We start from the raw sequence: 22457 nt of genomic DNA, 5'->3' as shown, positions 1-22457 counted from the left end.
AACACAGTAGCAATGACGTTTTTGGGCCATGGGCTGACTATGCCCAGAATGCAAACACTGGCGGAGTGATATAAACATGGGTGACGCGGAAGGATACCCTAGGCCCTCGCCTGCGCTCTATATTAGCACCGCGCCCTTGCCTGCGCCATTTTCCTTCCCAAGGATCAACAAACGAAGTACCAGCATTACGACAGCGCTCTTTTGGGCGAAATGGCAGTGTAAAAGTGTGCCGCGATCCAGCAGCCAACAACCCAACAGTGCATCCAGCCAGTGCACTGAGCCACTTCTTATTAAGCAAAATGATGTAAGTATATATTTTTTTAATAAAATGCCGTTCATTGACAGCTGTCGGGCCTATAGAAGCATGCCTCTTACCAGCCTACCACTAGCTTTTCTTGACATTTATGTAACGTTACTTGTGTGGACCTTTTTATTAACCGAATCATCATAGTTGAATACAATGGCTGGATTAAAAAAAATTATCAACTACAGGAATGTCATTTAGAACACGTGACAGCACGAAATGTTACATGTTGCGTTTAGCACCGTATGTCTCGTTACATGGTGTCATTTTCTCGTCATGGACGGCTTTGCTACATTTGTATCGAATTTTAATGTTTTTGTCACGAATGACTTCAAGTGCCAACGTGGCAGTCAGAAAATGGTTCGTTTCCCCTTTGTGTCAAAATGGCGGCTTTGTGGAGGCGGGATTAGAAACAAAAGTGTGGCTATTTTGGAGAGGAGGGAGGGGAGGGGAGGGGAGGGGGGTGTGATCGGACTTCCTCGACCCCGGTTGCTTTGGAAACAGACATTGACGTCAGAGTCATAAGACTCGAAGCGGGGCTAGAACACGTGGTATGGTGCAGGTGCATTGCAGTGATGGGGGCAGTGTTGCGCTAAAACATGTAAAGACACCTGCTTTTGAGATGAGAATTATTTCCCCCTCTTAGCTTTTTTCCACAAGGCTTTATTCCACATAACACTTCAATAACATATAGATGACTCCCTGTTATGTCAACAGTTGCAGAAGTCTGTCATCCCAAATCCGTTTGATATTATTTGTGAATGTAATATTTTTTTCAACAGTATTAAAAATCGTATGTGTTCTTTGTCTTTTTCCTCCCTCAGGTCCTTCGTGGAAAACCTCAGCTCTGCTGCAGTCGACAGCATAAAAGAATCCGACGCCTTCCTAGTATCGTCGCGCACCTTATTGGTGACCAACAACAGCCACTATGACCATGATGATGACAAGCTCACAGTTTGGCCTGGAAGACATGGAGGCCCTACTTTGGGGGCCTTCCTCTCCCATGGCTGACGCCATGGGCTCCGTACTTTTCCACCCTGACCAAGAAGAACTACACGGACGAGGAGGAACCTCCGGTTCGGAGGGGGGCGCGTCTCCTACATTGTCCTTCTCCTCTTCATCACCGTCTTCTTCGTCTTCTCCTCCTCCCTTCTACTCCCCTCCTCCCTCACCGCCGGCCCTGCTGCTCCAAGGGGACAAAGCAGGAAGTGAGTTGGACATGCTCTCCTTACCCTGGTTGGCCCACCCTGACCAGCTGGGACGCACCCAAACAGTTGCAGATGTCGGCAAAGGTGATGACTGATGTTCCGCACTAATAATCACAAAGCAAACTTGACATTCAGAAATGCAGTTCCCTGTCACTGCCATATTTAAAGATGTATTTCTCATTTACACAGCAGTAAAAACACCATCCCTTCATTAAAATATTGTACCTTATTTACTCCTACAGAGGTTGCGTTTGGCGACATGGACTGGATGACTGAGAGGGTGGACCTGAGCGAGTTTGACCTGGACTCTCTGATCGGCTCCTGCAGTCCTGATGAGGAGTCGCCCAGCTATCCAGAAGACCTCCTCGCCTCCCTGGACTGCCCCATGGAGCTCGACTGTCTCCCCCTCCCCTCTCTCCCAACTCCTGCACTCTCGAGTCTTCCTGCTCCTTCTCTTCCAGCTGTATCCACCCCTTCCCTTTCCACTGCCTCTACAGAACTTTCTCTCATCCCACCCGTTGAGCCAGTGTCCCACATAGACATTCATGAAGTCCCCTCCCCTCCCCCGTGTGTCCCGGAGCCCCAAGAGGAGCTGGTGATTAAGTCTGAGCCCGTGTCCCCGGCCCCTTCCTCCCCCTCGGTCGATTCTCCCCCCTCTCCCGCCTACACCCTAGACCTGGGCAGCGAGGTGGATGTGTCAGAGTGTGTGTCCGAGTGTGAGGTGAAGCCAGTGGTAGCTACTGTGGTGCCCCAGGTCCCCAGGATCGTCCTCTCCCTTTCCCCCACCCGCATCGTCCTCCTCCTGGCCCCCAAAGACGAAGTCGGGGTCACCACCACCACCGTAACCACCACCACACCAAAGATCATCCATTCCTCCCCTCCTCCCGCCTCCGCTCCGTCGCGGTCCCCGAGAAGCAGACCCTACCCCGACCCCGCATCCAGACCCGGCCCATCCTCCCCCAGTACCTCCGGTGTCAAAGTCAAGTCCCCCAGGGGTGCAGCAGCAGGAGGAAACGAAAGGGCGACTCCGAAGGCTCCGAGGGATAAGAAGCAAAAGAAGATGGAGCAGAACAAGACGGCCGCCACGCGTTACCGGCAGAAGAAGAGGGCCGAACAGGAAGCGCTCGGCTCGGAGTACGGCGACCTGGAGAGGAGGAACATAGAGCTGACGGAGAAGGCAGAGTCCATGGCCAGGGAGATCCAGTACCTCAAAGAGCTCATGGAGGAGGTCCGCGTGGGCAGGATGAAGAAAGGCCTCGGCGCAGACCTCTAGTGGTCGGGCCAGAGAACGACAAGGTAGACGAGGCATTCGTGTGGTTTCCCGAAAGTGGAACGATTGAGAAAGTGGGCTCAAACGGTGTTTAGTTCACCCAAATAAATATTGGATTCAGTGTGCATTCTAATACCACAATGCATGTCCTAGAGATGCCCAAAATCCAGTGAAACTGATGTTTGACTTTACCTGAATTATCTCTCCTTTTTTAAATAGATATCAACTGTATGGGTATTAAATATTTAATATTTTGTCTACTTGTTTAGTGTAGTTCTACTATATGATAACCTAAAGTATTTTCCATTCAGTATATGAACTTGTGTGTTATTCCATTAAATATGTTGCTGTCAACTGTGGACCTCGGGAACTTTGTAGATTTTGCAGTCCTATTTATGTGTATTTAGTATAATCTCTGAGCATTCTTATCAGAAATCTCTTAATAAAGAGTCTTAAACTCACCCAGTGTTTATTGTGTTATTCTCATTAGCATCATCAACATGTTGAGAGGCAAGTCAAGGTCATAAGCCTTTTGCTCTGGACAATTGGATTCTACTTGGTGGGTCAAATTGCTCATCACTTATGTGATAGTGTGGTCATAAACTTAAAAATAGAGGGTCAAATTTATTAGCATTATTTAATATATACACTGAGCAGGCATGTGAGGTCATGAATGCCTGCTAACAAATGCACTGCATATATAGAGAATGAAAGTGGCTACTAGACAAGCCACAGATCTACCATATGGCATTTCTTAGTCTTAATACTATTGCCTTTATCAACAGAGACCACATTGGCAGTAAAGTGTATAGGTGTGTCTTCCAACGGGTGTTATGTACAGCTAACACATTACACAAGTAACAGTTACACCACAAGGACAAATGATGCAATACCAGTGTGACTAAAAGCAATTGCAGTTCTATTATGCTATGCAGGAAAGACTTAATGCAGTGTCATTTGTGACAGGGAGAAACCCTAAGATCAGTGTTGTCATGTCTGCGTAAGGGGAAAGTCCTTCAAGTTTAGGAATGTTAAGCATGTTTTATTTATTTCACTAAATCATTGTGGGAGTCAAAATTTCTACCAAAGGGGAATTACATCCCCCTTTTTCCTCCCTCAGTTTGCCCCCTTGGAGCTTATAGACTAGGGTAAAAATTTGAGTTGAGACAAAATTAACAGAACATTTGAATTTGGTCCAATGGTATACTGCAGTACAGAGAATTTCTACGTATGTGTTGTGTCCAAATCAGGATTTTGCTGGTCTACTCGGATGAGAGTCAAGTCAATTTGACCCAAGTCAGGCATTCAATCGTGGCTAGTTGTGGGTTTGAAACACCAGTTAAGTACAAATACAGTGTTTTCAGCCTGTTCAGAATGCCACCTTGTCCCACAGAGAGAATAGCCCTTTGTCCCCAGTCCTGTAATGCAGCACAATGAGCCAGTGGAACCTAATGTTCGTCTGTGTGGAGCCTCTTTTAGAGTGCAAACTAGGTGACGATAATGGAGCCGGCCTGACCAGCGGTGTGCTGCGGATACACGAGTATTAGATCAAGTGACTGTCATGTGAAATCACAGACGCCATTTCCCCCGCTCAAGTGGATCCATTTTGGGATGAGAATAGAGTTTCTCTGCTGTTCATTTCATCCTGACGGTTGCCGAACTGAAGTTGTAAGAAAGAATTGTGTGTGTGTGTGTGTGTGTGAGTGTGTTTTAGTGTGTGACAGAGAATAGGAGAGCAAGAGAGAAAGAGGAGAAGAGAGAGTGCTGACCCAGGCATGGCTTGAATAATAACAATGTCAACAGCAACTATGTGCATTCAACCTACAATTGGCCCTATAGGCGCACACAGTAATTGGTCCAGGCTTTGGTCCAGATAGCTTAGGGAAAATCTATAGTTGGAGGTGCGCCAAACCCAGGATGGTGCAGAGGCACTTAAAATGGGAAAAACATTGCCTCCTGAAAACAATTATCTACCCCTCTGTGGACCACTCCATCTGAAAGTGACCCTGATTTTGCAAGAGCAACGTTCGATTTCAGATGGCCTAGAACATCATATTCCGCACTTCAAAACGTATTAAAAATGCAAATAACGCCACCGTTGGTTTATAGTATGTTCTGTGAAGCGAGGCAGTGTCACATGTCCCTAAATTGTTAATGTGATGCGAGTGCCATCCAAAACATCCGACCCTGTCATATCAACACTGGACCCTTGAGACTATGGGATTCATCACAAGCTGTGGCTTCTCCACAGGGTGACAGGATGAGAAGGATGAGATACTAAATAGGTGAAAAAAGAACCAGACAGGAGGTTAATTAGTATGTAGAGAATGTTATAAATGATTAATATACAGTTAATGGAAACTGCATTACATATGGAAATGAATACAGTGTGAATACGAATACTAAAATACACAAGCTTATCGCCTCCTATCAGCGATATAGTAGTATATAAGATGGGCAAACTACTACCACCAATATAAATAAACAATTGCATTTTCAGGAAACTATTATGTTTAAGATTTATATCAGCTTAAAAAAGTGTGTAAGCTCCATTTCAGAAATAGAAAGATGGGCAAATTGAGTTTAGGTGGGTTTACCTTCCACTATATCACTGCCCTCTATACGTCTATACTGCCCTACATGAGTTAAGAGGTGGAATCAAGGCTTTTACTGTCTTTAAGGAACAATATTTCCAAGAAAACTCACATTCATGCAACTTCTTAAGAATTAGAGTCTTAAGCCATAGTGAAGTAAATAGTTACCTGACTTGACAAGTCATCCTAGATTAATACTGCCCTACAGAGGCAGACAGCTGTAACTATTCATGTTTTAACGGTCATAGGTCATGACTAGCATTTAGATTTCAAAGCAACACAAATTATACCCATAAATGCTACTTAACAATACACAGTTCAGTTATGTACCAACAATAGTTTTTTGGCAGGCAGGAGACAAACCTATGAAGTTCAAGGCACTCACAGTGGGTGTAGAGTTAAAAAGCCTTTATTTCACTGGGGCCCAGGCATTAAAGTCCTTCTTAATGCCTTAGCCATAATGAAATAAAGGCTTTTTTTCTTTTATTCTATCCCTGCACCCCACATGGGAGCCTTGGACTTTTTTTTTTTTTTTTTGGAATACTCTGATCCCTTCCCAAAGAGCACCAGTGAAGGTAATACCAAATACCCAAGAAGCATTCCTTCATATTGTTTTGTTTTTTTAAATCATTTTCCTCACTACCCACGCAGTTACTGCTGTTTGGTTATGAAGGCAGAAAACATCTCCAGGGTTACAAACTAAAAGCTTTAAGTAATGGTGCAGTGCCACCTAGTGATGATGCTGCACAATTTCTTCTTCTATAGGCACTGGTGGAAGTCCCAGGGGTGCGGGGGGGGGGGGGGGGAGGGGGGGCATCACAGCCCTCTAAAACAAAATGGGCCCCCTGGCATTCAGATGTAGTTTGTAAAGCATCTACGCTATTTTGCAATCTCAAGCTATTTCTGTTTTTTTATCATTGTATCAACATACAATTTCAATCCTCAAACTGTATTTCTTTATTTCATTGAATAAATCCAATTTATTAATGAATGTCGCTTCTGCCTAATTTCCCAGCATTCTCGCTGCTACATCATGGTGAAAACAACAAAGTATGATTCTTTACTAAAACTGTAAGATTAAGTGTCAGACAGTATTCTCTCATGAGGACTTGGCACACTCTCTCGTCACTTAGTGTATGTTAGCTTGAAAGAAAATAACGTTAGTTAAAATGTGTCATCACAAAAGTGGTGCCCAAAAAATGAAAACAAACAAACACAAAAAAGTTTGGGGTACAGGGGGGTTCTTGGGTAGGGGGGCCCATAGCAAATTCTTGCATCCGGGCCCCTTGCAAACTTCTTACGCCCCTGTCTATAGGTATTCTATTAACCTAGTCTGAATGACACTGTGGTCTTTGTCAGCCTACTGACATCATCCAGGGTTGTACTGCAGTCTGTCAATGAGAACAACTAAATGTCAGACACACACACACACACACACACAAAAAAAGCCAGTAGGATGAAAGCCAAAAATAGACAGCATTATATCCATATCTTTTATTGTAGCTGTCCGAGGATGAACAAAGTTGTTTTCACTAATGATGCAATCACCATTTAGGACCACACAGGAAGTAACGTCACTTTGGCTACAGTAAACTGGCGAAACTTACACAGTGCAAAATGCTTCCATAATACAATGTAACATATTTTACACTGTAAATATACATGGCTTATACAATGTATTCACAGGTGGAGCGGAACTTTAAGTCGAACTCAAGACTCCGGATGAACGCTTGAAACAACCTCATACCGAGTTGTGAAGTCATGCTTGTTATACTAAGTGCTGCGGTAGCCTACGTCACTAGATGGAGCACAGAGTCAGGAGAGAAGCGGTGGAAGCAGTGTCAGGGTTTCTTCTATTGGCTACATCTATTGTATAAAATGTGTGTTTTGCTCTTCTATTAGCGCATGGCAGTGCTGTTGGTCACAGATAGTATATACGGTTCTATACTATCGTGCCAATCTGAACAGTACTAGGCATGAATTTTCTTTTTTCACTTTTTTCCTTTCTTTTTTTTTTGCAGTAATAAAGGTAGAGGGATGTGATGATGTCATACCAGAATTTCAAGAAGTGAGGTTGCCAACAACTCTATAGGCACTCGTTTATCTTAGGTGCATGCGCTCTGTCTCAACATGCCTCTGGGAGTTGAAGATATCTTTTTTTTTTTTTTTTTTTTTGTCAAAACATCACGATTGAGGATGTCAGGAGCTGATCTCACGATGGTGTAGAAAAAGTGAACAGGTAGTAAAAGCCCTCTTTGAGCTCGGACGATTCATGAGGTTACGTCTTGTTTCTGTAGCATGCGACAGCTCGATGTAGCCTACGGGATGCTGCCCCGCCGCGGGGCCGTACTCCCCGTCCCACTCGCTGATGCTGAGGCACATTGCTGAATCTACCTTACTGATAACTGCACTGGATGCATGACAACAGAACAGAACGGAGCAGAGCCAGCCCAAGCCGGGTTAGACAGTGGTTTGAGGGATCTGGACTGCACACGGTTTTTCTTTACTGATTTTAGAGCACTTCTTGGACATGGATGGTGTGCCAGACCTGGGCTGAATTACTATAATTACCCCTTCAAATGGATTCAATTAATTTTATGGGCTAGATTGATTATATCTTGCACAATGGAACCCATTGGTTCACACGGAAAGTGCAAACACTGACCGTCATTGGTTCAAGCAAACTAAAGCAAAATCTCACAGTAAGTTCAATTTCAATTAATATGTGACTCACATCTGCAGTTTCGCACTAATCAGTGTTTCTGTAAATGTGTCAGAATTAGCCCCGAAGGGCTCCATTTCACCCAGAGTCACTGAGCAGGGGCTAATCGAATGCTAATGAAGAGAAAACTCATTTTAATATCACTCATGTAGACGATCATAATGTTACCGCATGTTTGACGTCTGATGGTGTACTTTTATGACAAACAACTGAAGGTTGTCCTCACTTGTACACTGGTGTGTAAGCATTCCAGTATGCGTCATCATCTTTTGTTACATTGTACATGTTTTGGTTGGGTGAGTTTGTCCCCTATTGATTCAAACGCGAGCTAGAAAATAAACATCGGGAGGAGATGTGACCTAGAAGGAGAAGACAATCTTGTTAAATCCAGACAAAATTCGTGGTACAACACATACACAGTGACGTTCCTCTCTGACTTGTCCAGTCTTTCACACAGCCGATGTCCCAAACCTGCCGAGTCATAACGCCAAATCTGACTGATCATGATAATATCGGCGTCTTCTGGCATTTCCTTTCTAGGCTATAACTTCAAGTGAAAGCAGAAAGAGACACGATGCATCATGCCACCGCAGACTGCATCGGAGTCAACTGCGCTTTCAGCTTGTAATACAAAGCACATCGGCTTATCAGTGCGATCTGAACATAGAATTACAATGAGTCTAATGTCTCTTCACTCTGATGCTGCGGTGTTGAGGCAGCGTCTCTTTAGCAGCAGTCGATGTCTCTGCCGTGGGCCGAGGATCGAGCTCTGGTCCCTGGGAGCAGAACCCAAACATTTCTCCTTCCACCAACAGAAACTCCTCTTAGTCTGAGGAGAACAGTTAGTCTCAGATGAGGTTATTCACTGCACTAGCCTGTACTTTCAGTCCCAAGTCAAGCTTCGCTCGGTGATCGGTGAGTTCGGTCTTTCCAATTCAAACACGCAGCTATTCATCACAGGACTCCCGTTCCAAACCCGCTGTCTTTATCTCAATTTTCCCTAAAACTCTTCAGAGCCTGGAGAGGGATATCTAGATGAGGTTTAAGTTATGTGAGGTGATGTTTGGGCCTATTGAAGCCTCGAGGCGAGGTTAAAAAGCGGGATTCCACTTTCACTTCACTGCCACCGTGTCACTGGAGCTGGCATCCTCTACAATCATCCTCGGGTTCGGTGTTGTCGGAAGATTGAGAGCTCTCCTCGCTCACTGTCGAATACAACACAATCAAATTAGGCCTGGGCTGAACCATGCCATTATATGCAATGCTGATAAAGAGACGTATGGGTATGGCTGACTGAAGCAAATCAATAAGTAGAGAGCTTGATGTGGTGTGTGGTCGCGTGTACGTGCGTTAGAGTGTGTGTGTGTCAACTACAATGCAAGAAAAAAATCTACTCTCTACAACACTACTCGGCTTTACAAAATGCAAGATATGTCAAATTTAAAGAATAAAGGCTGAGACTTACACCACTCGCTCTGTATGGGGAGGAAGGCCTCGTCACCGTTCTCCCTGATCATCTCCTCGATCTTGTCCAGCAGGTCTGAGATGCTCCTGTCCTTGCCGGGGGTCTTACTGTCCAGGACGTGGTAATAGTTCCCGCAGTACTCCAGCAGTCTGTGCAGCTCCCGGCCGCCTCTCAGGATGTGCTCCTCGATGGGCGTGCGGCCCAGCCAGTCGCCGCAGCTGAACAGCACCATGGTGTGGAGGCACGCGTTGTCGCCGAACAGAGTCTCGATGTGGGCCAGGAGGGTTCGCCTCTTCCTGGCCGTGAGGGACGAGACGACGGGCAGGACCAGCAGCAGCGTGTGGGGTCCCGGCCGGAGGAGGGCGGCGCCGCGCTGCGACTCCTGCCGGATGCGCTTCGGGGTCCGCCTCACCGAGAACCAGTCCCACCCCGGGGTGTCCACTATAGTGACCCGGCGGCCCGACACCAGCGCCTGCCGCCTCAGGCACAGCTCCGTCTCCTGGCCCGACTCGAAGTCCCGGCGGCCCAGGATGGAGTTCCCCACCGAGCTCTTTCCCACGCCCTTCCAGCCCAGCAAGAGCACCCTCAACTCTGGGAGCAGGGGAGAGAGAGAGAGAGAGAGAGAGAGAGAGAGTGAGAGAGAGACAGACAGACAGACAGACAGACAGAGAGAGCAAAACAAAGGAACAGGGCGAGTGAGAAAGAAGGAGACAGAAAAACAGAGACAGAAAGAAAGCAAGAGAAGGAGAGAGAGAGAGAGAGACAGAGAGAGAGAGAGAGAGAAATAGAAATAGAAAGAAACAGAGAGAAAGACAACAATCATTAACTAGTAATGAGCAAGCTATTTCCTGGAACAGTACTTCTGCTAACAGTCATGTTTTCCCAAGAGCAGTGTAGGACAGATGTGCACCAATCTCTCTCTCTCTCTCTCTCTCTCTCTCTCTCTCTCTCTCTCACTCTCACTCTCACACACAAATACACACAGAGTACTCCCTCTCACCTCTGGGAGGGCCTCCTATCATCTGCTCCCTCTGTCTGGCGTGCTCCTCCATCCTCATCCTCTCCTCCTCCAGAGCTCTCCTGGCCTGCTCCTCTTCCAGTAGAATCAACTCATTCACCTCAAAGTACCAGCCTGGGTAAAAATAACAATAAATGATTCATTACATTAAATAATAATAGACATTGTAGAAGTGACGCAATGCATGCCATTTAGCATATTTCTAGCCCAAAAGATGGAAATCATATGATAGTTTATTATATCACCACATTACAAAACGCTTTGCATGCCAAAGCAAAGAAGAAAATGTGATAAAAGCAAAGAATGAAGATATAAAATCATAAACTATGAAATCCAGTCAAACCTTGGTTGTCAGTGATCATTTCCTCCACCTTTTCCATCAGCTCGGGTACCTGTGTGTTGTCCTCCCCATCCTTCCGATTGTTATCAAAGGCATGGTACCTGGAGGCAGGGGAGAAAAGACAATGATCAAAGCAATTCAGGTGCATTATTCATCTGAGCAAGCGTTGGTTTACACAGGAAAAAAACCAAAACAAAACATAACAGGTTTTTAACTTGATGTGAACCAGATTTGATATTTGATTTGATGTAGAAGTCACCCTGTTTACATGCCTACTGAACTGTTGCTGCACGGTTGCTCCGCCCACAAGAGGAATTACTTGTGATTCTTCTGATTTTTGTCGCACAGGACTAATAAAGACTAGATGTGTGCAGGTGTGTGTAAGTGTGGGAGGAGAGAGAGAGAAAGAGAGAGAGAGAGAGAGAGAGAGCGAGAGAGGAGTTTCACACTGTAAGACTGTCAGAGATACTCAATAGATGGAACAAAACAGTTATAGATAAGTTTGTAGTGTTGAGGATGTTTCCTCTGCTGCAGTGTTTTGTATCTCTGTGTGTGAATGTAGCAATGCATACTACTCAACTGTCAGATTACACCCAGAGAGAGAGAGAGAGAGAGAGAGAGAGAGAGAGAGAGAGAGAGAGAGAGAGAGAGAAGACACTGTACCTGCTCCCACATCTCTCCACCAGCCACTGCAGGGCCTCTCCAGTGTTGGCTATGTGCTCCTCGATGAAGATCCCTTTCGGCAGCTTGTCCACCCCGGTGAAGAGCACCATGGAGTACCTCCAGGTCCCTCCGCCCAGCGCCCCCAGCTGCTCCTCCGCCGCCCTCCTCTGGGTGTCGGTGAAGGGCTGGGTGACCGACACCACCAGCAGGATGGCGTGGGGTCCCGGCGGGCAAAGGATGGCCCCCATGCACGGCCCCTCGCTGTCCAGGCTCGGCGGCGGCTGCGGCGGGGCGTCCGACTCGGCGCCCGCGTTGCCGTTGTCGTCGTCGGCATCGGCGTCGTCCTCCGGGTCGCCGGGGATGGCCCACTGCGGGGTGTCCACCACGGTGACGCGCCGGCCGTAGATCTCCGTCTGGCCCACGTTGCTGTGGGTGGTCTCCGTCCCCGCCTCGAACACCTCCTCCCCCAGGATGGTGTTGGCGGTGGAGGTCTTGCCGGACTGCGGCCCCCCCAGGAGCAGCAGTCTGCGCTCGGGCGGGTGGCGGCCCCCGGGGTCCCCTGTTCGGAAAACCATGAGTGTGAATCAGAACAGTATCTTGAGGTTAAATTCCTTCTTAATGGATGGGTTTGGTGGTTTTGTTTTGTTTTGTTTGTGGTTTCTCAGATGGCCTTAATACATTAAGCCTTGCTTTCCAGCTTTCTGGATGCATCCATTTAACGCGGATGAATCACAGCATTGATTCAATTTACTTTATCAAATCAGGATAATCTGGCTGCCTGGTGTACAGCAGTTGGTACTGAGTGGGGATTTTTTAACCCCTATTCTTTCTCTAAAGGCTTTGGAGGAGAGGTACTAACTTGTCCCCAAAAGGCTTTTTTTGGAGATGAAAATGGCATTTTTTTGAAAGTATCAACTTTTGCATTCTTTCTACTGCAACATATCTCAAATCCCTCCTTCTCCCTCCTTCATTTCTGTCATCACTCTGTACTTTCTCTCATCCTTTGCACCCTATTTCCTTATCTCAGCTCCTTGCCTCCTTATACCTTCCCTCTTTTCTTCACCTTCTCATTCATTCCTCTGCTTATCCTCCCTCCCTTGCACCCTCTCAGCTCTCTGTTCCTCTGTCCCTTGGCCTCTGCCCTTTCTTTTCCGTCCCATCCTCCCTGCTTGCACTTTGGGAAAAAAACTGGGTCAGAGAGGAGGAACCTTGGACGCCTTCCAGAGGAGATGGCGTGAAGACAAAATATGATGTGCTCTGAGTACAAATCAAAGGGAAATAATACGTTTTAACGGGATGGCACAACGGCAGAATATGTAATGTGAGAAGATGGCACGGGGACAGATGCTGGCTCTGCGAGGATGATGAGAGGAGAGAGAGAATAGGGGGAGAAGGATGAAGTTTATTCATTCACCCCCAGTGACTCACTGCTGCTGCGACTTTCCATGTGAGCTGCTAAACACAGGAAGTGGACTCATGCAACAGTTCGCCCGTATTGTGCGTGTCCAACATGAAATGGCTTGTACGAGTTTGCGCCAGACGTGTGGAGGGAGCGAGCGGCGGCGGCGAGGTCTTGCGGTGAGGATGATGAAAAAAAAAAAACCCACTTACCAGTCTCAGAGGCAGAGGACACAGCAGCCATCTTGTGCGTGGAACCTCTGGCTTCTTCCTCCTCGGCCCCCCTCCTCCTTCTCCTTCTCGCCTCCACGGTGCCGTCCTCGTCTGCTTCCCCTCTTCAGAAAACGGGCTGTGGGGCGATGGGTCCCGAGCGATCTGCAGAGGGCTGGCGGCTCGAATGCTCCGTCTTGTCTCGCTCCCTCACTCTCACCCTCATTCTACTGCAGTACATAACACACTCTATCTTCAGTTCCCAGTGTCTGCCCGCTCTGTCTCCCTCTCTCTCTCCCTCTCTCTCTTTGTATGTACCTCCTCTGCCACTCAACCTCTCCCCCTCTTTTTTCTATCCCCTTATCTTCAAACCCCCCCCTCCCCACACACACACACACACCACCACTACAGCTCTTTTCTGTCCTTTTCTCTCTCTATCTTCTCTCCCCTCCTTGTCTTTCAGCACCCCCCTCCTTTGTCTCTCGTCTTTATTTATCTGTCCAAGCGGAGAGGAAAGATTGTGCAATGCAGGAGACGGGAAGTCAATACCACCCCTGCAGCAGCAGCAGCAGCAGCAGCAGCTCCGGAAAGGTGTCTCGTCATTTTGAGGCAAAACAGAGGAAGTTGTTCCTCCCACTCGCCCCTATCGCACAGCACTGTGGCACTGTAGCATGCAGACTGCAGAGGACAGATAGAAAGATGGATAGACAGAGAGGGAGAGAGAGAGAGAGGGGGGGGGGGGGGGCAGAGTGAGCACCCTGTTCCCTGTTTACAGCTGGAAGTATTCCCCAGCTGCTGCATCATGCACACACACACACACACACACACACTCCATCTCTCTCTCACACACACACACACACACACACACACCTATTTATGATACTGCAGACATGGGAATATTATGAAGGAGGGAGGGGAGGAGACCCTACATGTATAGCCTACTGCATTTCTAAATACTGAAATAACACATGCAGCTGTAGGTTACATAACACTTAGTAGTAAATATTACTGAATTCAACGCACTATCACCTTAATATGAATAATTTCTGACGGCTGCATAATGGTCATGTTATATGCTGCATACAGACGATACAAAGCCCTCTGAATGCCACAGCTCACACACGGCTCAGTGACAGGTCGGTTAACGATGTGTGCTAAAGCTACATACACACACGGATCCAGCGGGCGTCACGTGGGACTTGGAAAAAAAAACACTTGCTGGCGGCAGCTGGAAGAAGGGGAATAACTGTATTCATATATGTTACACGGTTTGTTGACGTAATTTCCTACGCTGAGCGGGTTTTAAACGCTTTAGCGTCGAGGCTGCGATGCACAAAGACTTGAAGAGCGATGTAAACAACATGCCATTTCGTAACAACAGAGATATAACGACCTTCTGCCGTATCCCGCTTTCATTATCATAATTAGACCTCACGCCGTACGCCGACTCTAGGTGTCGTAACTGCCCTGTCCTGTCCATGTGAGCTTGCGAGGAGAGAAGGCGGCGCGGCTACAGCAGCAGCTACTAGTGTGTGTGTGTGTATGTGTTGGTGAAGGTGCAGAGCAGACCCTGCTTTTTCCTAGAGTCGACCACCACAGCTTACAGACATGGAGGGAGCTGACGAGTTCATGAAGTACCGTTCCCCGCTGGTGTCCAGATATGCCAGCAAAGAAATGGCCTACAACTTCAGTGACAGGAAGAAATTCACAACATGGAGAAAGCTGTGGATCTGCCTGGCCAAAGCTGAGAAGGTTTGACACATTGTAGCTGGGTAGCAACTCAAGCTAGTTAGCCTGTGCCCTTGCCGATATTGTATTTACATATACACGCGCGTTGTTATGCTTTACAAGTCCTGAGAAGTAAAGATTGCGACCTTGAGAGAGCCCTATCAAGTTGCCTGCTCTAAATATAGTTTTAAAGGAGGACCCAGGCTATCTGCATGAGCATGACAACACAGCTCATATTAGTTGTCAGATGCTGCAACACTAGACACAGAGTTGTAGTCTAAGCTATGATAAATTGTACTGCAGTTAGACAGTGATATCTTTCACCAGTGCCCCCTTTTAGAATGGAGATGTAAGGCCTATGGTGTCAAGAGATGTATAATGTTAGGTCTAGTCAATCACCTCAAGGAGCCTTTACCTTTTTCAGCCAGGAACCTAATTCAACCCAATGAAAACACAGTAGCACTCTTGTCCTGTGGACCCCAAAACAAACAGGTGGCCCCTTTAGAGTCCCCCAACCCATGATAGAAGAAGACACCGGACCAAGCCTAGGTTTTGCAGTTGCCGATGGTTTCAACAGGCAAAACACTAACATCAGCTGAAGAGCTGATGAAGAACACAGGCAGATTGCTGTAGCTTGTAAACTAGTACTCCCAGCCCCCTCTACAGGCTTTCTCCATTGATTTAAGTGTTTCATTCACTATTAGAGAGATAGACACTACAAGGGATTGTGCCACAGCCCAGGCTGCAGGTCAGGACAGTAGAAAGGTCTCCTGTAAATGGGATTTTTATCCAAAGGGACTATGTTTTAGTCCTTTGGCATTGGCCGGTAGGCATCACAAGTGAAACAATTTGTTAGCCAGCGTATCGTCCATTTCTCTGAGTGATTCCCACACTTCTCATATTAAAGAGGGGAGGAAGTTGGGGTTAATTGACATCAGACCCCCTCTCACATGCAACACCTCATGTGACCTGTTACACACACTGATTAGCACAAAGAGTTCATCCTTGTACTTTTTCAGCACGTTAACATGTTCTTTAGGGAGTTTAGCTACAGTGTCTCTGTGGAGATTTAAGTGTGTTGCTGCCTCTGCCAAGGGAGGGTTGGTGTGTTTAAAATAGCATGGAGTGAATGTCACAGTAATAGGAAACTGCCCCCTGAGACTTTGTATGTTACTCTACTCGGCTATTTTGCTGTTTGTTCCTATGGATGCACAGTTAAGTTGCTGTCGTCCTATATAGCCTTTGCAGCGCTTTGGCACAAAAAATATCTCCCATAATAATTTTTTATTGTGTTGTGTCTTCGCTGTGCATAGGCCGGCCTGTATCCTGCCCTGTAGCACAGTAGGTTTTGAAGGTTTTCGGCCTTGTCAGCAGCGGACAGATAGGTGTTCTCAGGGTCTGGGCCAAATTTCTCAACTAACTTAATCTGCAGTCCCATCACATGACTCCAATATCGCAATAGAAGACTCTTGAATCTAATCAGGATGTCTAGCTTCTTCTCACGAGGTGAACGCATGTCAGACAAGATTGTGGAGAAGACAGAATGGATAACTAATGGAATGTCATCATCAGCAGGCGATATGTAGCTGTTTTTATCTTAGCTGTTTTTATCTTTTAAGAAAACCACTCAGACTACAGGGCTAAACTCATAATGCCAATAAATTAAATTGTAGCTTTCTGAACTTAATTGTGGACTCTCTCACCTCGTCTCTCTTTCCTTTCTCTCTCTCTCCCTCTTCCTTACTCTCCTCCTCAGGCTCTGGGTCTGACCATCACCGACGCCCAGATCTCGGAGATGGAGAGCCACACGGAAGACATTGACTTCGCCATGGCGGCCGAGGAGGAGCGCAAGCTGAGGCACGACGTCATGGCTCACGTCCACACCTTCGCACACTGCTGCCCCACCGCCGCTCCCATCATCCACCTGGGAGCCACCTCTTGCTACGTGGGAGACAATACCGTAATGATGATTCACTACATGGACCCTATTGTAGATTGTATGACATCTGGGTTATATTATTGATAATCTAGTATCTTCCCTCCACCTGATCTTGTATTTATGAAACTACTTAAAGCAGTAAAGTCGATCTAGGATCACTGGCAGGTAATTGGCTCACTAAAAGATACAATATTGCATTGGGATTATGCTTAGTTTTCAATTAAAAAGATGAAATAGAAGCCATAGTCAGTCTTATTTTCTTTGTTGTTATGTGTTGTTGTGAGGTGACCTATATTGTTTTAGAGCGCTGCGTTTTTCTTTAAAATTTTTCATGTGTTATAATTTGTTGTTCTGTTTGTTCTTTCTCAGGATCTGATTATGCTGCGTGATGGATTTGACGTCCTGTTGCCTAAGGTGAGGCTCAGCTGTTTGCTAGAAACATGCACACGCATCCAGTTGTACATATGTGAAGTCAGTGGAAAAAGAAGCATAGCTGCCCAGTTTTTTTCAGTTATCCTCAGCTGTTTAGTGACAACAGTGTAGACATAATCAGATCAACTCAGTTCATTTTTAAAGTGCTTTTTGCAATGGTTTGGCATAAAGCACATTGCAATATAAAAATACACCTTAAAAACAAACCAATCATAAGCTTAAGATGTTAGGTGTGTGTGTGTGTGTGTGTGTGTCTGTGCACGCTGGTGTACATACAACAGATCTATGGCTGTGGGCCACTGTGTCATTTTAGGTCTGTTATTTAATCATCTGGTGATAACACCCTTTCTCTTATTCCCACAGCTGGCCAGAGTGATTGACAGACTGGCAAACTTTGCAGAGAAAAACGCTGATCTCCCCACGCTTGGTTTCACCCACTACCAGTGAGTGTGAATAGAGCAGCACCTCCCTGAGTTGTCTTATTATATGGTCCTCATATTCCTCATATTTGTGCTTTAAATGAAGAATATGCAGTGGCTATCAAAAGTCTACAAACAACACACTGTATTTCCCCATCTACTTCTTCATCTCTCCCTCTCCCTCTCCCTCTCCCTCTAGGCCAGCCCAGTTGACCACAGTAGGGAAGCGGGCCTGTCTGTGGCTGCAGGACCTGGCGATGGACATGAGGAACCTTCAGCGAGCTCGTGATGACCTGCGTTTCCGCGGGGTCAAGGGGACCACTGGCACACAGGCCAGCTTCCTGCAGCTCTTCCAGGGGGACCACGACAAGGTGCACGCAGGAGACGATGACCCGGATGATGGTTTATTCATTTACCAGGGCATGGAGATGTTTTGTGATGGATTCAGTGTTGTAAACCTTTTTTCGTGTTCCATCCTTTTTCTCCACCAGGTGGAAGAGCTTGACAGGATGGTGACGGAGATGGCTGGCTTCAAAAAGTGAGTTCTGTACTAGAAAGAAAGAGATTGACAACTCCTGCCTCCATAATCCATCTTCAGTAGAACTTTACCTGTCCTCTAAGGGTAATGGACAAAACATATGACATGAGACAAGTGGACATGATGATTAAATACAATAAATAGCCTAGATATCATGTAAACAGTTCTTTGTGCCATGAAACAGGTTATGTCGACTTGCCTTGTTGTTAGCCATGTATCTTAACGATCTCCCTCCCATCCTACCCAGAGCCTACCTGGTGACAGGACAGACGTACAGTCGTAAGGTGGACGTCGACTCTCTGTCCACCCTGGCCAGTTTGGGAGCTACTGTCCACAAGGTGAGCTGCTGCAGAGCCTGGACATGGGTGGAGAAATGGTTCCATCTAGTGGTGTGTAGTGGAAGTGGGGAAAAAGTCTTCCGTATAGTGCTGTGTTGAAGCCTGTACGGAAGACTGCAATAAGGGCCCCTAAACTTTGGAACAACTTACCTGAGGAATTACGACTAACTATCTTCTTTTAACAACAATAATAATAATAATAATAACTTTATTTGTACAGCACCTTTTAACAAGACTGTTTACAAAGTGCTTCACAGAATAAAAAGGCATAAAAACAAAGAAATAAAAGGAGTAAAACAATAAAAACAATAGTAAAAAGGACAACAAAGGATAAAATTTAAATACACAGAAGTAAAAGAAAAAAACAGTAAATACATGTAAACCAATTTACCACCACCTAATTAAAAGCAATGGTAAAAAGATGTGTTTTAAGATGCTTCTTGAAAGTGCTGAGTGTATCAGTAGCTCTTAACTTATCTGGGAGGGAGTTCCACATGTTTAGGTCCAAGGTAGATAAATGCTGACTCACCACTCTTAAGCCTAATTTTAGGGATGGTCAGCATACTGCTATTGGATGATCGAAGTGATCTACATGGTGCATATCTCACTATCATATCGCTAAGGTAGGGTGGGGCGAGACCATGAAGACATTTAAAAACTAATAAGATGATCTTAAAATCAATTCTGGAAGATACAGGTAGCCAATGAAGAGATTTAAGAACAGGTGTAATGTGGTCTCTCAGTCTAGTGCGTGCTATTATTCTGGCAGCGGCATTCTGAACTCTCTGAAGAGTAGTAATTGAGTTCTTGGGTAATCCAGATAGGAAGGAATTACAGTAGTCTAGCCTGGTTGTCACAAAAGCAAGTTTTTCACAGTCAGCAGTGGAAAGCATGTCACGGACCTTAGAAATATTATGTAAATGATAAAAGGCTGTTTTGCACATGTTACTGATATGGTTCTTAAAACAAAGATCACTGTCAAAAATTACACCAAGATTTCTGACATGATCCTTGGCCTTCAGGGATAGGAAGTCAAGATGAGGCAGAATGTCATCTCTCTGTGCTTCATTACCAATGATGAGAACCTCTGTTTTGTCTTTGTTTAGTTGTAAGAAGTTCTGAGACATCCACAAGTTAACATGATCTATACACTGCAGCAGGGAGTTAATGGACTTGTGAGAATCAGGTGCTATAGATAGGTATAACTGTGTGTCGTCAGCAAATTGATGATAGCAAATGTTATAATTCTTAATGATATCGGCAAGAGGAAGCATGTAAAGGCTAAATAACATTGGCCCCAAAATTGAGCCTTGGGGAACACCACAAGATAAAGCATGATGCTTCGAGACGAAGGTATCCAGCACAATATAATATTCACGATCTGTGAGATAGGATCTGAACCAGTCTAACACTGAGCCGGAGAGTCCAACCCAGTGTAAGACGCAACAATGAATTTTTATACATTTCCTTTTAACTGCCAACATGATTTTATAGTTTTTGCCTGTGGTCCAATATGGGCTTTCTCTTTTTGTTGTTGCTTTTTTCCTTTTATGAATGCATTCGCTGTGTTTCTTTTTTTGCTGCTGTTTTATTCTTTGTAAAGTTTATTATTATTATTAAATGACCTTTCACATTTAAATAAGGTGAGATCCAATTTGTTAGATATGTACCAGTGTGATTAAACAGGAATATGCAAATAAAACCCAATAATAACTTTCCTACAAGAAGAACTAATTAACTGCCACGCTTTCCTAAAGGTTGTCTTGATTGTCTTGTCTTTCTCTAAAAGTTTTGTGAATGCTAACAGTACATCAGTAGATCATTGCGTTGCCTGGTTGAAGCACATTCTCTGTGATCCCTCTCTGTCTGTAGATCTGTACAGACATCCGCCTGCTGGCCAACCTGAAGGAGATCGAGGAGCCCTTTGAGAAAGAGCAGATCGGTATATTCACTCATTCATTTCCTTTGGAAATTGGATTGGACCGTATTCAGGAAAAAGAAAATTCAAACATGCAAAAGGAGAACTGGTTAAATTTACCTATTATGTAATTCACTAGAGTTTTGGACAATAAGAATGAGTTATTTCATCATGAGTTTCACTCTCCTGAATTTGTGGTTGTCATCCTACCTACAGTATAGACAGTTATGGAATTCTACACTAAATCATATCTAAAAATAAAAAATCATCCCAGATGGGGTTAATCTGGACTAACTTTACAGGGCAATGCAGCTAAAGAATTCAAATGTGTTTAACGCTGCACGTCAGCATCAAGTGCTCATGTGTCTTTAACCCCCCTCTCCCTCCCCTCCAGGTTCCAGTGCCATGCCCTACAAGAGGAACCCCATGCGTGCAGAGCGTTGCTGCAGCTTGGCCCGTCATCTGGTGGCTCTGCTGGCCGACCCGCTGCAGACGGCCTCAGTCCAGTGGCTGGAGAGAACGCTGGACGACAGCGCCAACAGGTCACACAGCGCAGACACACACACGTACACACCGGTAGAGCGTGTTGGTGTACCCAAAGCGCGCTCTTCGGCAAGCTCATTTCTCCCCCTCTCTCTCATCTGCAGGAGGATCTCCCTGCCCGAGTCCTTCCTGACGGCTGACATCATCCTCAGCACCCTGCAGAACATCACAGAGGGACTGGTGGTCTACCCCAAAGTGATCGAGAGACACATCCGCCACGAGCTGCCCTTCATGGCCACAGAGAACATCATCATGGCCATGGTGAAGGCTGGAGGGAACAGACAGGTACAGGGAGTTATCAGTATGAGGAGCACTATGTAAGGGATAATGTCCAGCGAGACGCTTATTATTACATGACTACTTATATTCATGACATTGACATTCATTAATTAACACGAGAAACGGCTGTAGCTAGCATCTATGGGCTCCATGGTAGCAGAACTGTAACGATAGCAGCCTAAAAAAATCAGCTTCTAACCAGCAGTCAAAAGTTCTATGCTCTCCGAATAAATTATAAGTGACATTGGAAAAATCCTCCATGTTTCTAACCTTGGTTTGTCGAGTGTTTTGTCTGCAGTAACCAGTGAGTAAAGTATTTTTGGCACCAGGTGTCACTTGTTAATTTGATTAGAAATTAACAAACTCGACCAGACTTCTTGACTGCGGAGTGATATGATTAGATGTGAAACGGCTGTCTGTTATGTGAAACAAAGCTCTGTAATTCACAAATAACAGACCTCAGAATTCATTCATTCGGCCAATCAGAATTGAGTATTTAACAAAGCCATGTGTGATAATACAAGTCTGTGCTGACCCCACTGTCATGAAAAAATCTATTTTTTTTTTAGCATTTTCTGATGATATTCCTAATATTAACAACTCTTTCAAAAGGCTAATATATAGGCTACATAATCAGTCATATACACACACTCTTTCTATACCTTTCTACACACACTCCCATCTCTCTACTCTGCCTCTCCATCAGGACTGCCATGAGAAGATCCGGGTGCTGTCCCAGCAGGCAGCAGCTGTGGTCAAGCAGGAGGGTGGAGATAACGACCTGCTGGCCAGGGTCCAGGCTGACCCCTACTTCACCCCCATCCTGGGACAGCTGGATGCCCTGCTGGACCCCAAAACCTTCATTGGCCGCGCTCCCCAGCAGGTACAACATTGACCGACCCCCATCCTCGCTCTCATTGTTACTGGTTCCCAGCCGTTGGAGGGGGGCAAAAACTACCCAAAACATCCAGAACATCATTGAGAAGCCAATTTCAGGATTTGAGGCTTGTACACACGGACTAACAGACAGACACAGACTGATGATGTATAATGTATATTGTTATTTTAATGTGAGTAGTGGAGGACAGACAGTATCTTCTTGGGTCATCTCAGTCCAAGAGTTGGTTCCTT

The 22457-nt window shown here is 45.7% G+C and overlaps 3 protein-coding genes across 3 annotated transcripts in view; 2 read left to right on the top strand and 1 right to left on the bottom strand.

The window, feature by feature from the left end:
- The first annotated feature begins 141 nt into the window (after positions 1-141).
- Positions 142-3243, top strand: atf4b (activating transcription factor 4b). The gene is made up of 3 exons (XM_071898485.2): positions 142-304; positions 1129-1596; positions 1755-3243. Exons 2-3 carry the CDS (start codon positions 1233-1235, stop codon positions 2783-2785), a joined length of 1395 nt encoding a protein of 464 aa, XP_071754586.1. The 5' UTR covers positions 142-304; positions 1129-1232; the 3' UTR covers positions 2786-3243.
- A 3603-nt stretch (positions 3244-6846) lies between these two features.
- LOC139911018 (GTPase IMAP family member 8) lies at positions 6847-13516 on the bottom strand. The gene is made up of 6 exons (XM_071898490.2): positions 13196-13516; positions 11585-12143; positions 10925-11022; positions 10564-10695; positions 9564-10154; positions 6847-9303 (listed from the first exon to the last, which is right to left on the bottom strand). The coding sequence occupies exons 1-6, from the start codon at positions 13224-13226 to the stop codon at positions 9230-9232; spliced, it is 1485 nt and encodes a 494-aa protein (XP_071754591.1). The 5' UTR covers positions 13227-13516; the 3' UTR covers positions 6847-9229.
- A 927-nt stretch (positions 13517-14443) lies between these two features.
- Positions 14444-22457, top strand: part of adsl (adenylosuccinate lyase) — an 8441-nt gene continuing 427 nt past the window's right edge. Inside the window, exons 1-11 of the mRNA XM_071898486.2 lie at positions 14444-14944; positions 16677-16880; positions 17229-17273; positions 17655-17734; positions 17910-18081; positions 18202-18248; positions 18496-18586; positions 20459-20528; positions 20899-21046; positions 21152-21332; positions 22033-22209. Of these exons, the coding sequence (XP_071754587.2) occupies positions 14801-14944; positions 16677-16880; positions 17229-17273; positions 17655-17734; positions 17910-18081; positions 18202-18248; positions 18496-18586; positions 20459-20528; positions 20899-21046; positions 21152-21332; positions 22033-22209 (1359 nt within the window). The 5' untranslated portion in view covers positions 14444-14800. The remainder of the gene's footprint in view (positions 14945-16676; positions 16881-17228; positions 17274-17654; positions 17735-17909; positions 18082-18201; positions 18249-18495; positions 18587-20458; positions 20529-20898; positions 21047-21151; positions 21333-22032; positions 22210-22457) is intronic.

Source organism: Centroberyx gerrardi, chromosome 7, assembly GCF_048128805.1.
Source record: "Centroberyx gerrardi isolate f3 chromosome 7, fCenGer3.hap1.cur.20231027, whole genome shotgun sequence".
Lineage (NCBI taxonomy): Eukaryota > Metazoa > Chordata > Actinopteri > Beryciformes > Berycidae > Centroberyx > Centroberyx gerrardi.
This window is presented reverse-complemented; position numbering and strand designations above follow the sequence as displayed.

Coding starts and splice junctions, on each gene's coding strand:
- atf4b (XM_071898485.2), top strand. CDS start 1,233: ATGACCATGATGATGACAAGCTCACAGTTTGGCCTGGAAGACATGGAG. Junction 1,597..1,754: donor AGTTGCAGATGTCGGCAAAG/GTGATGACTGAT, acceptor TTACTCCTACAG/AGGTTGCGTTTGGCGACATG.
- LOC139911018 (XM_071898490.2), bottom strand. CDS start 13,226: ATGGCTGCTGTGTCCTCTGCCTCTGAGACTG. Junction 11,023..11,584: donor GTGGAGAGATGTGGGAGCAG/GTACAGTGTCTT, acceptor CCCTGCCTCCAG/GTACCATGCCTTTGATAACA. Junction 10,155..10,563: donor GATAGGAGGCCCTCCCAGAG/GTGAGAGGGAGT, acceptor CCCTGCTCCCAG/AGTTGAGGGTGCTCTTGCTG.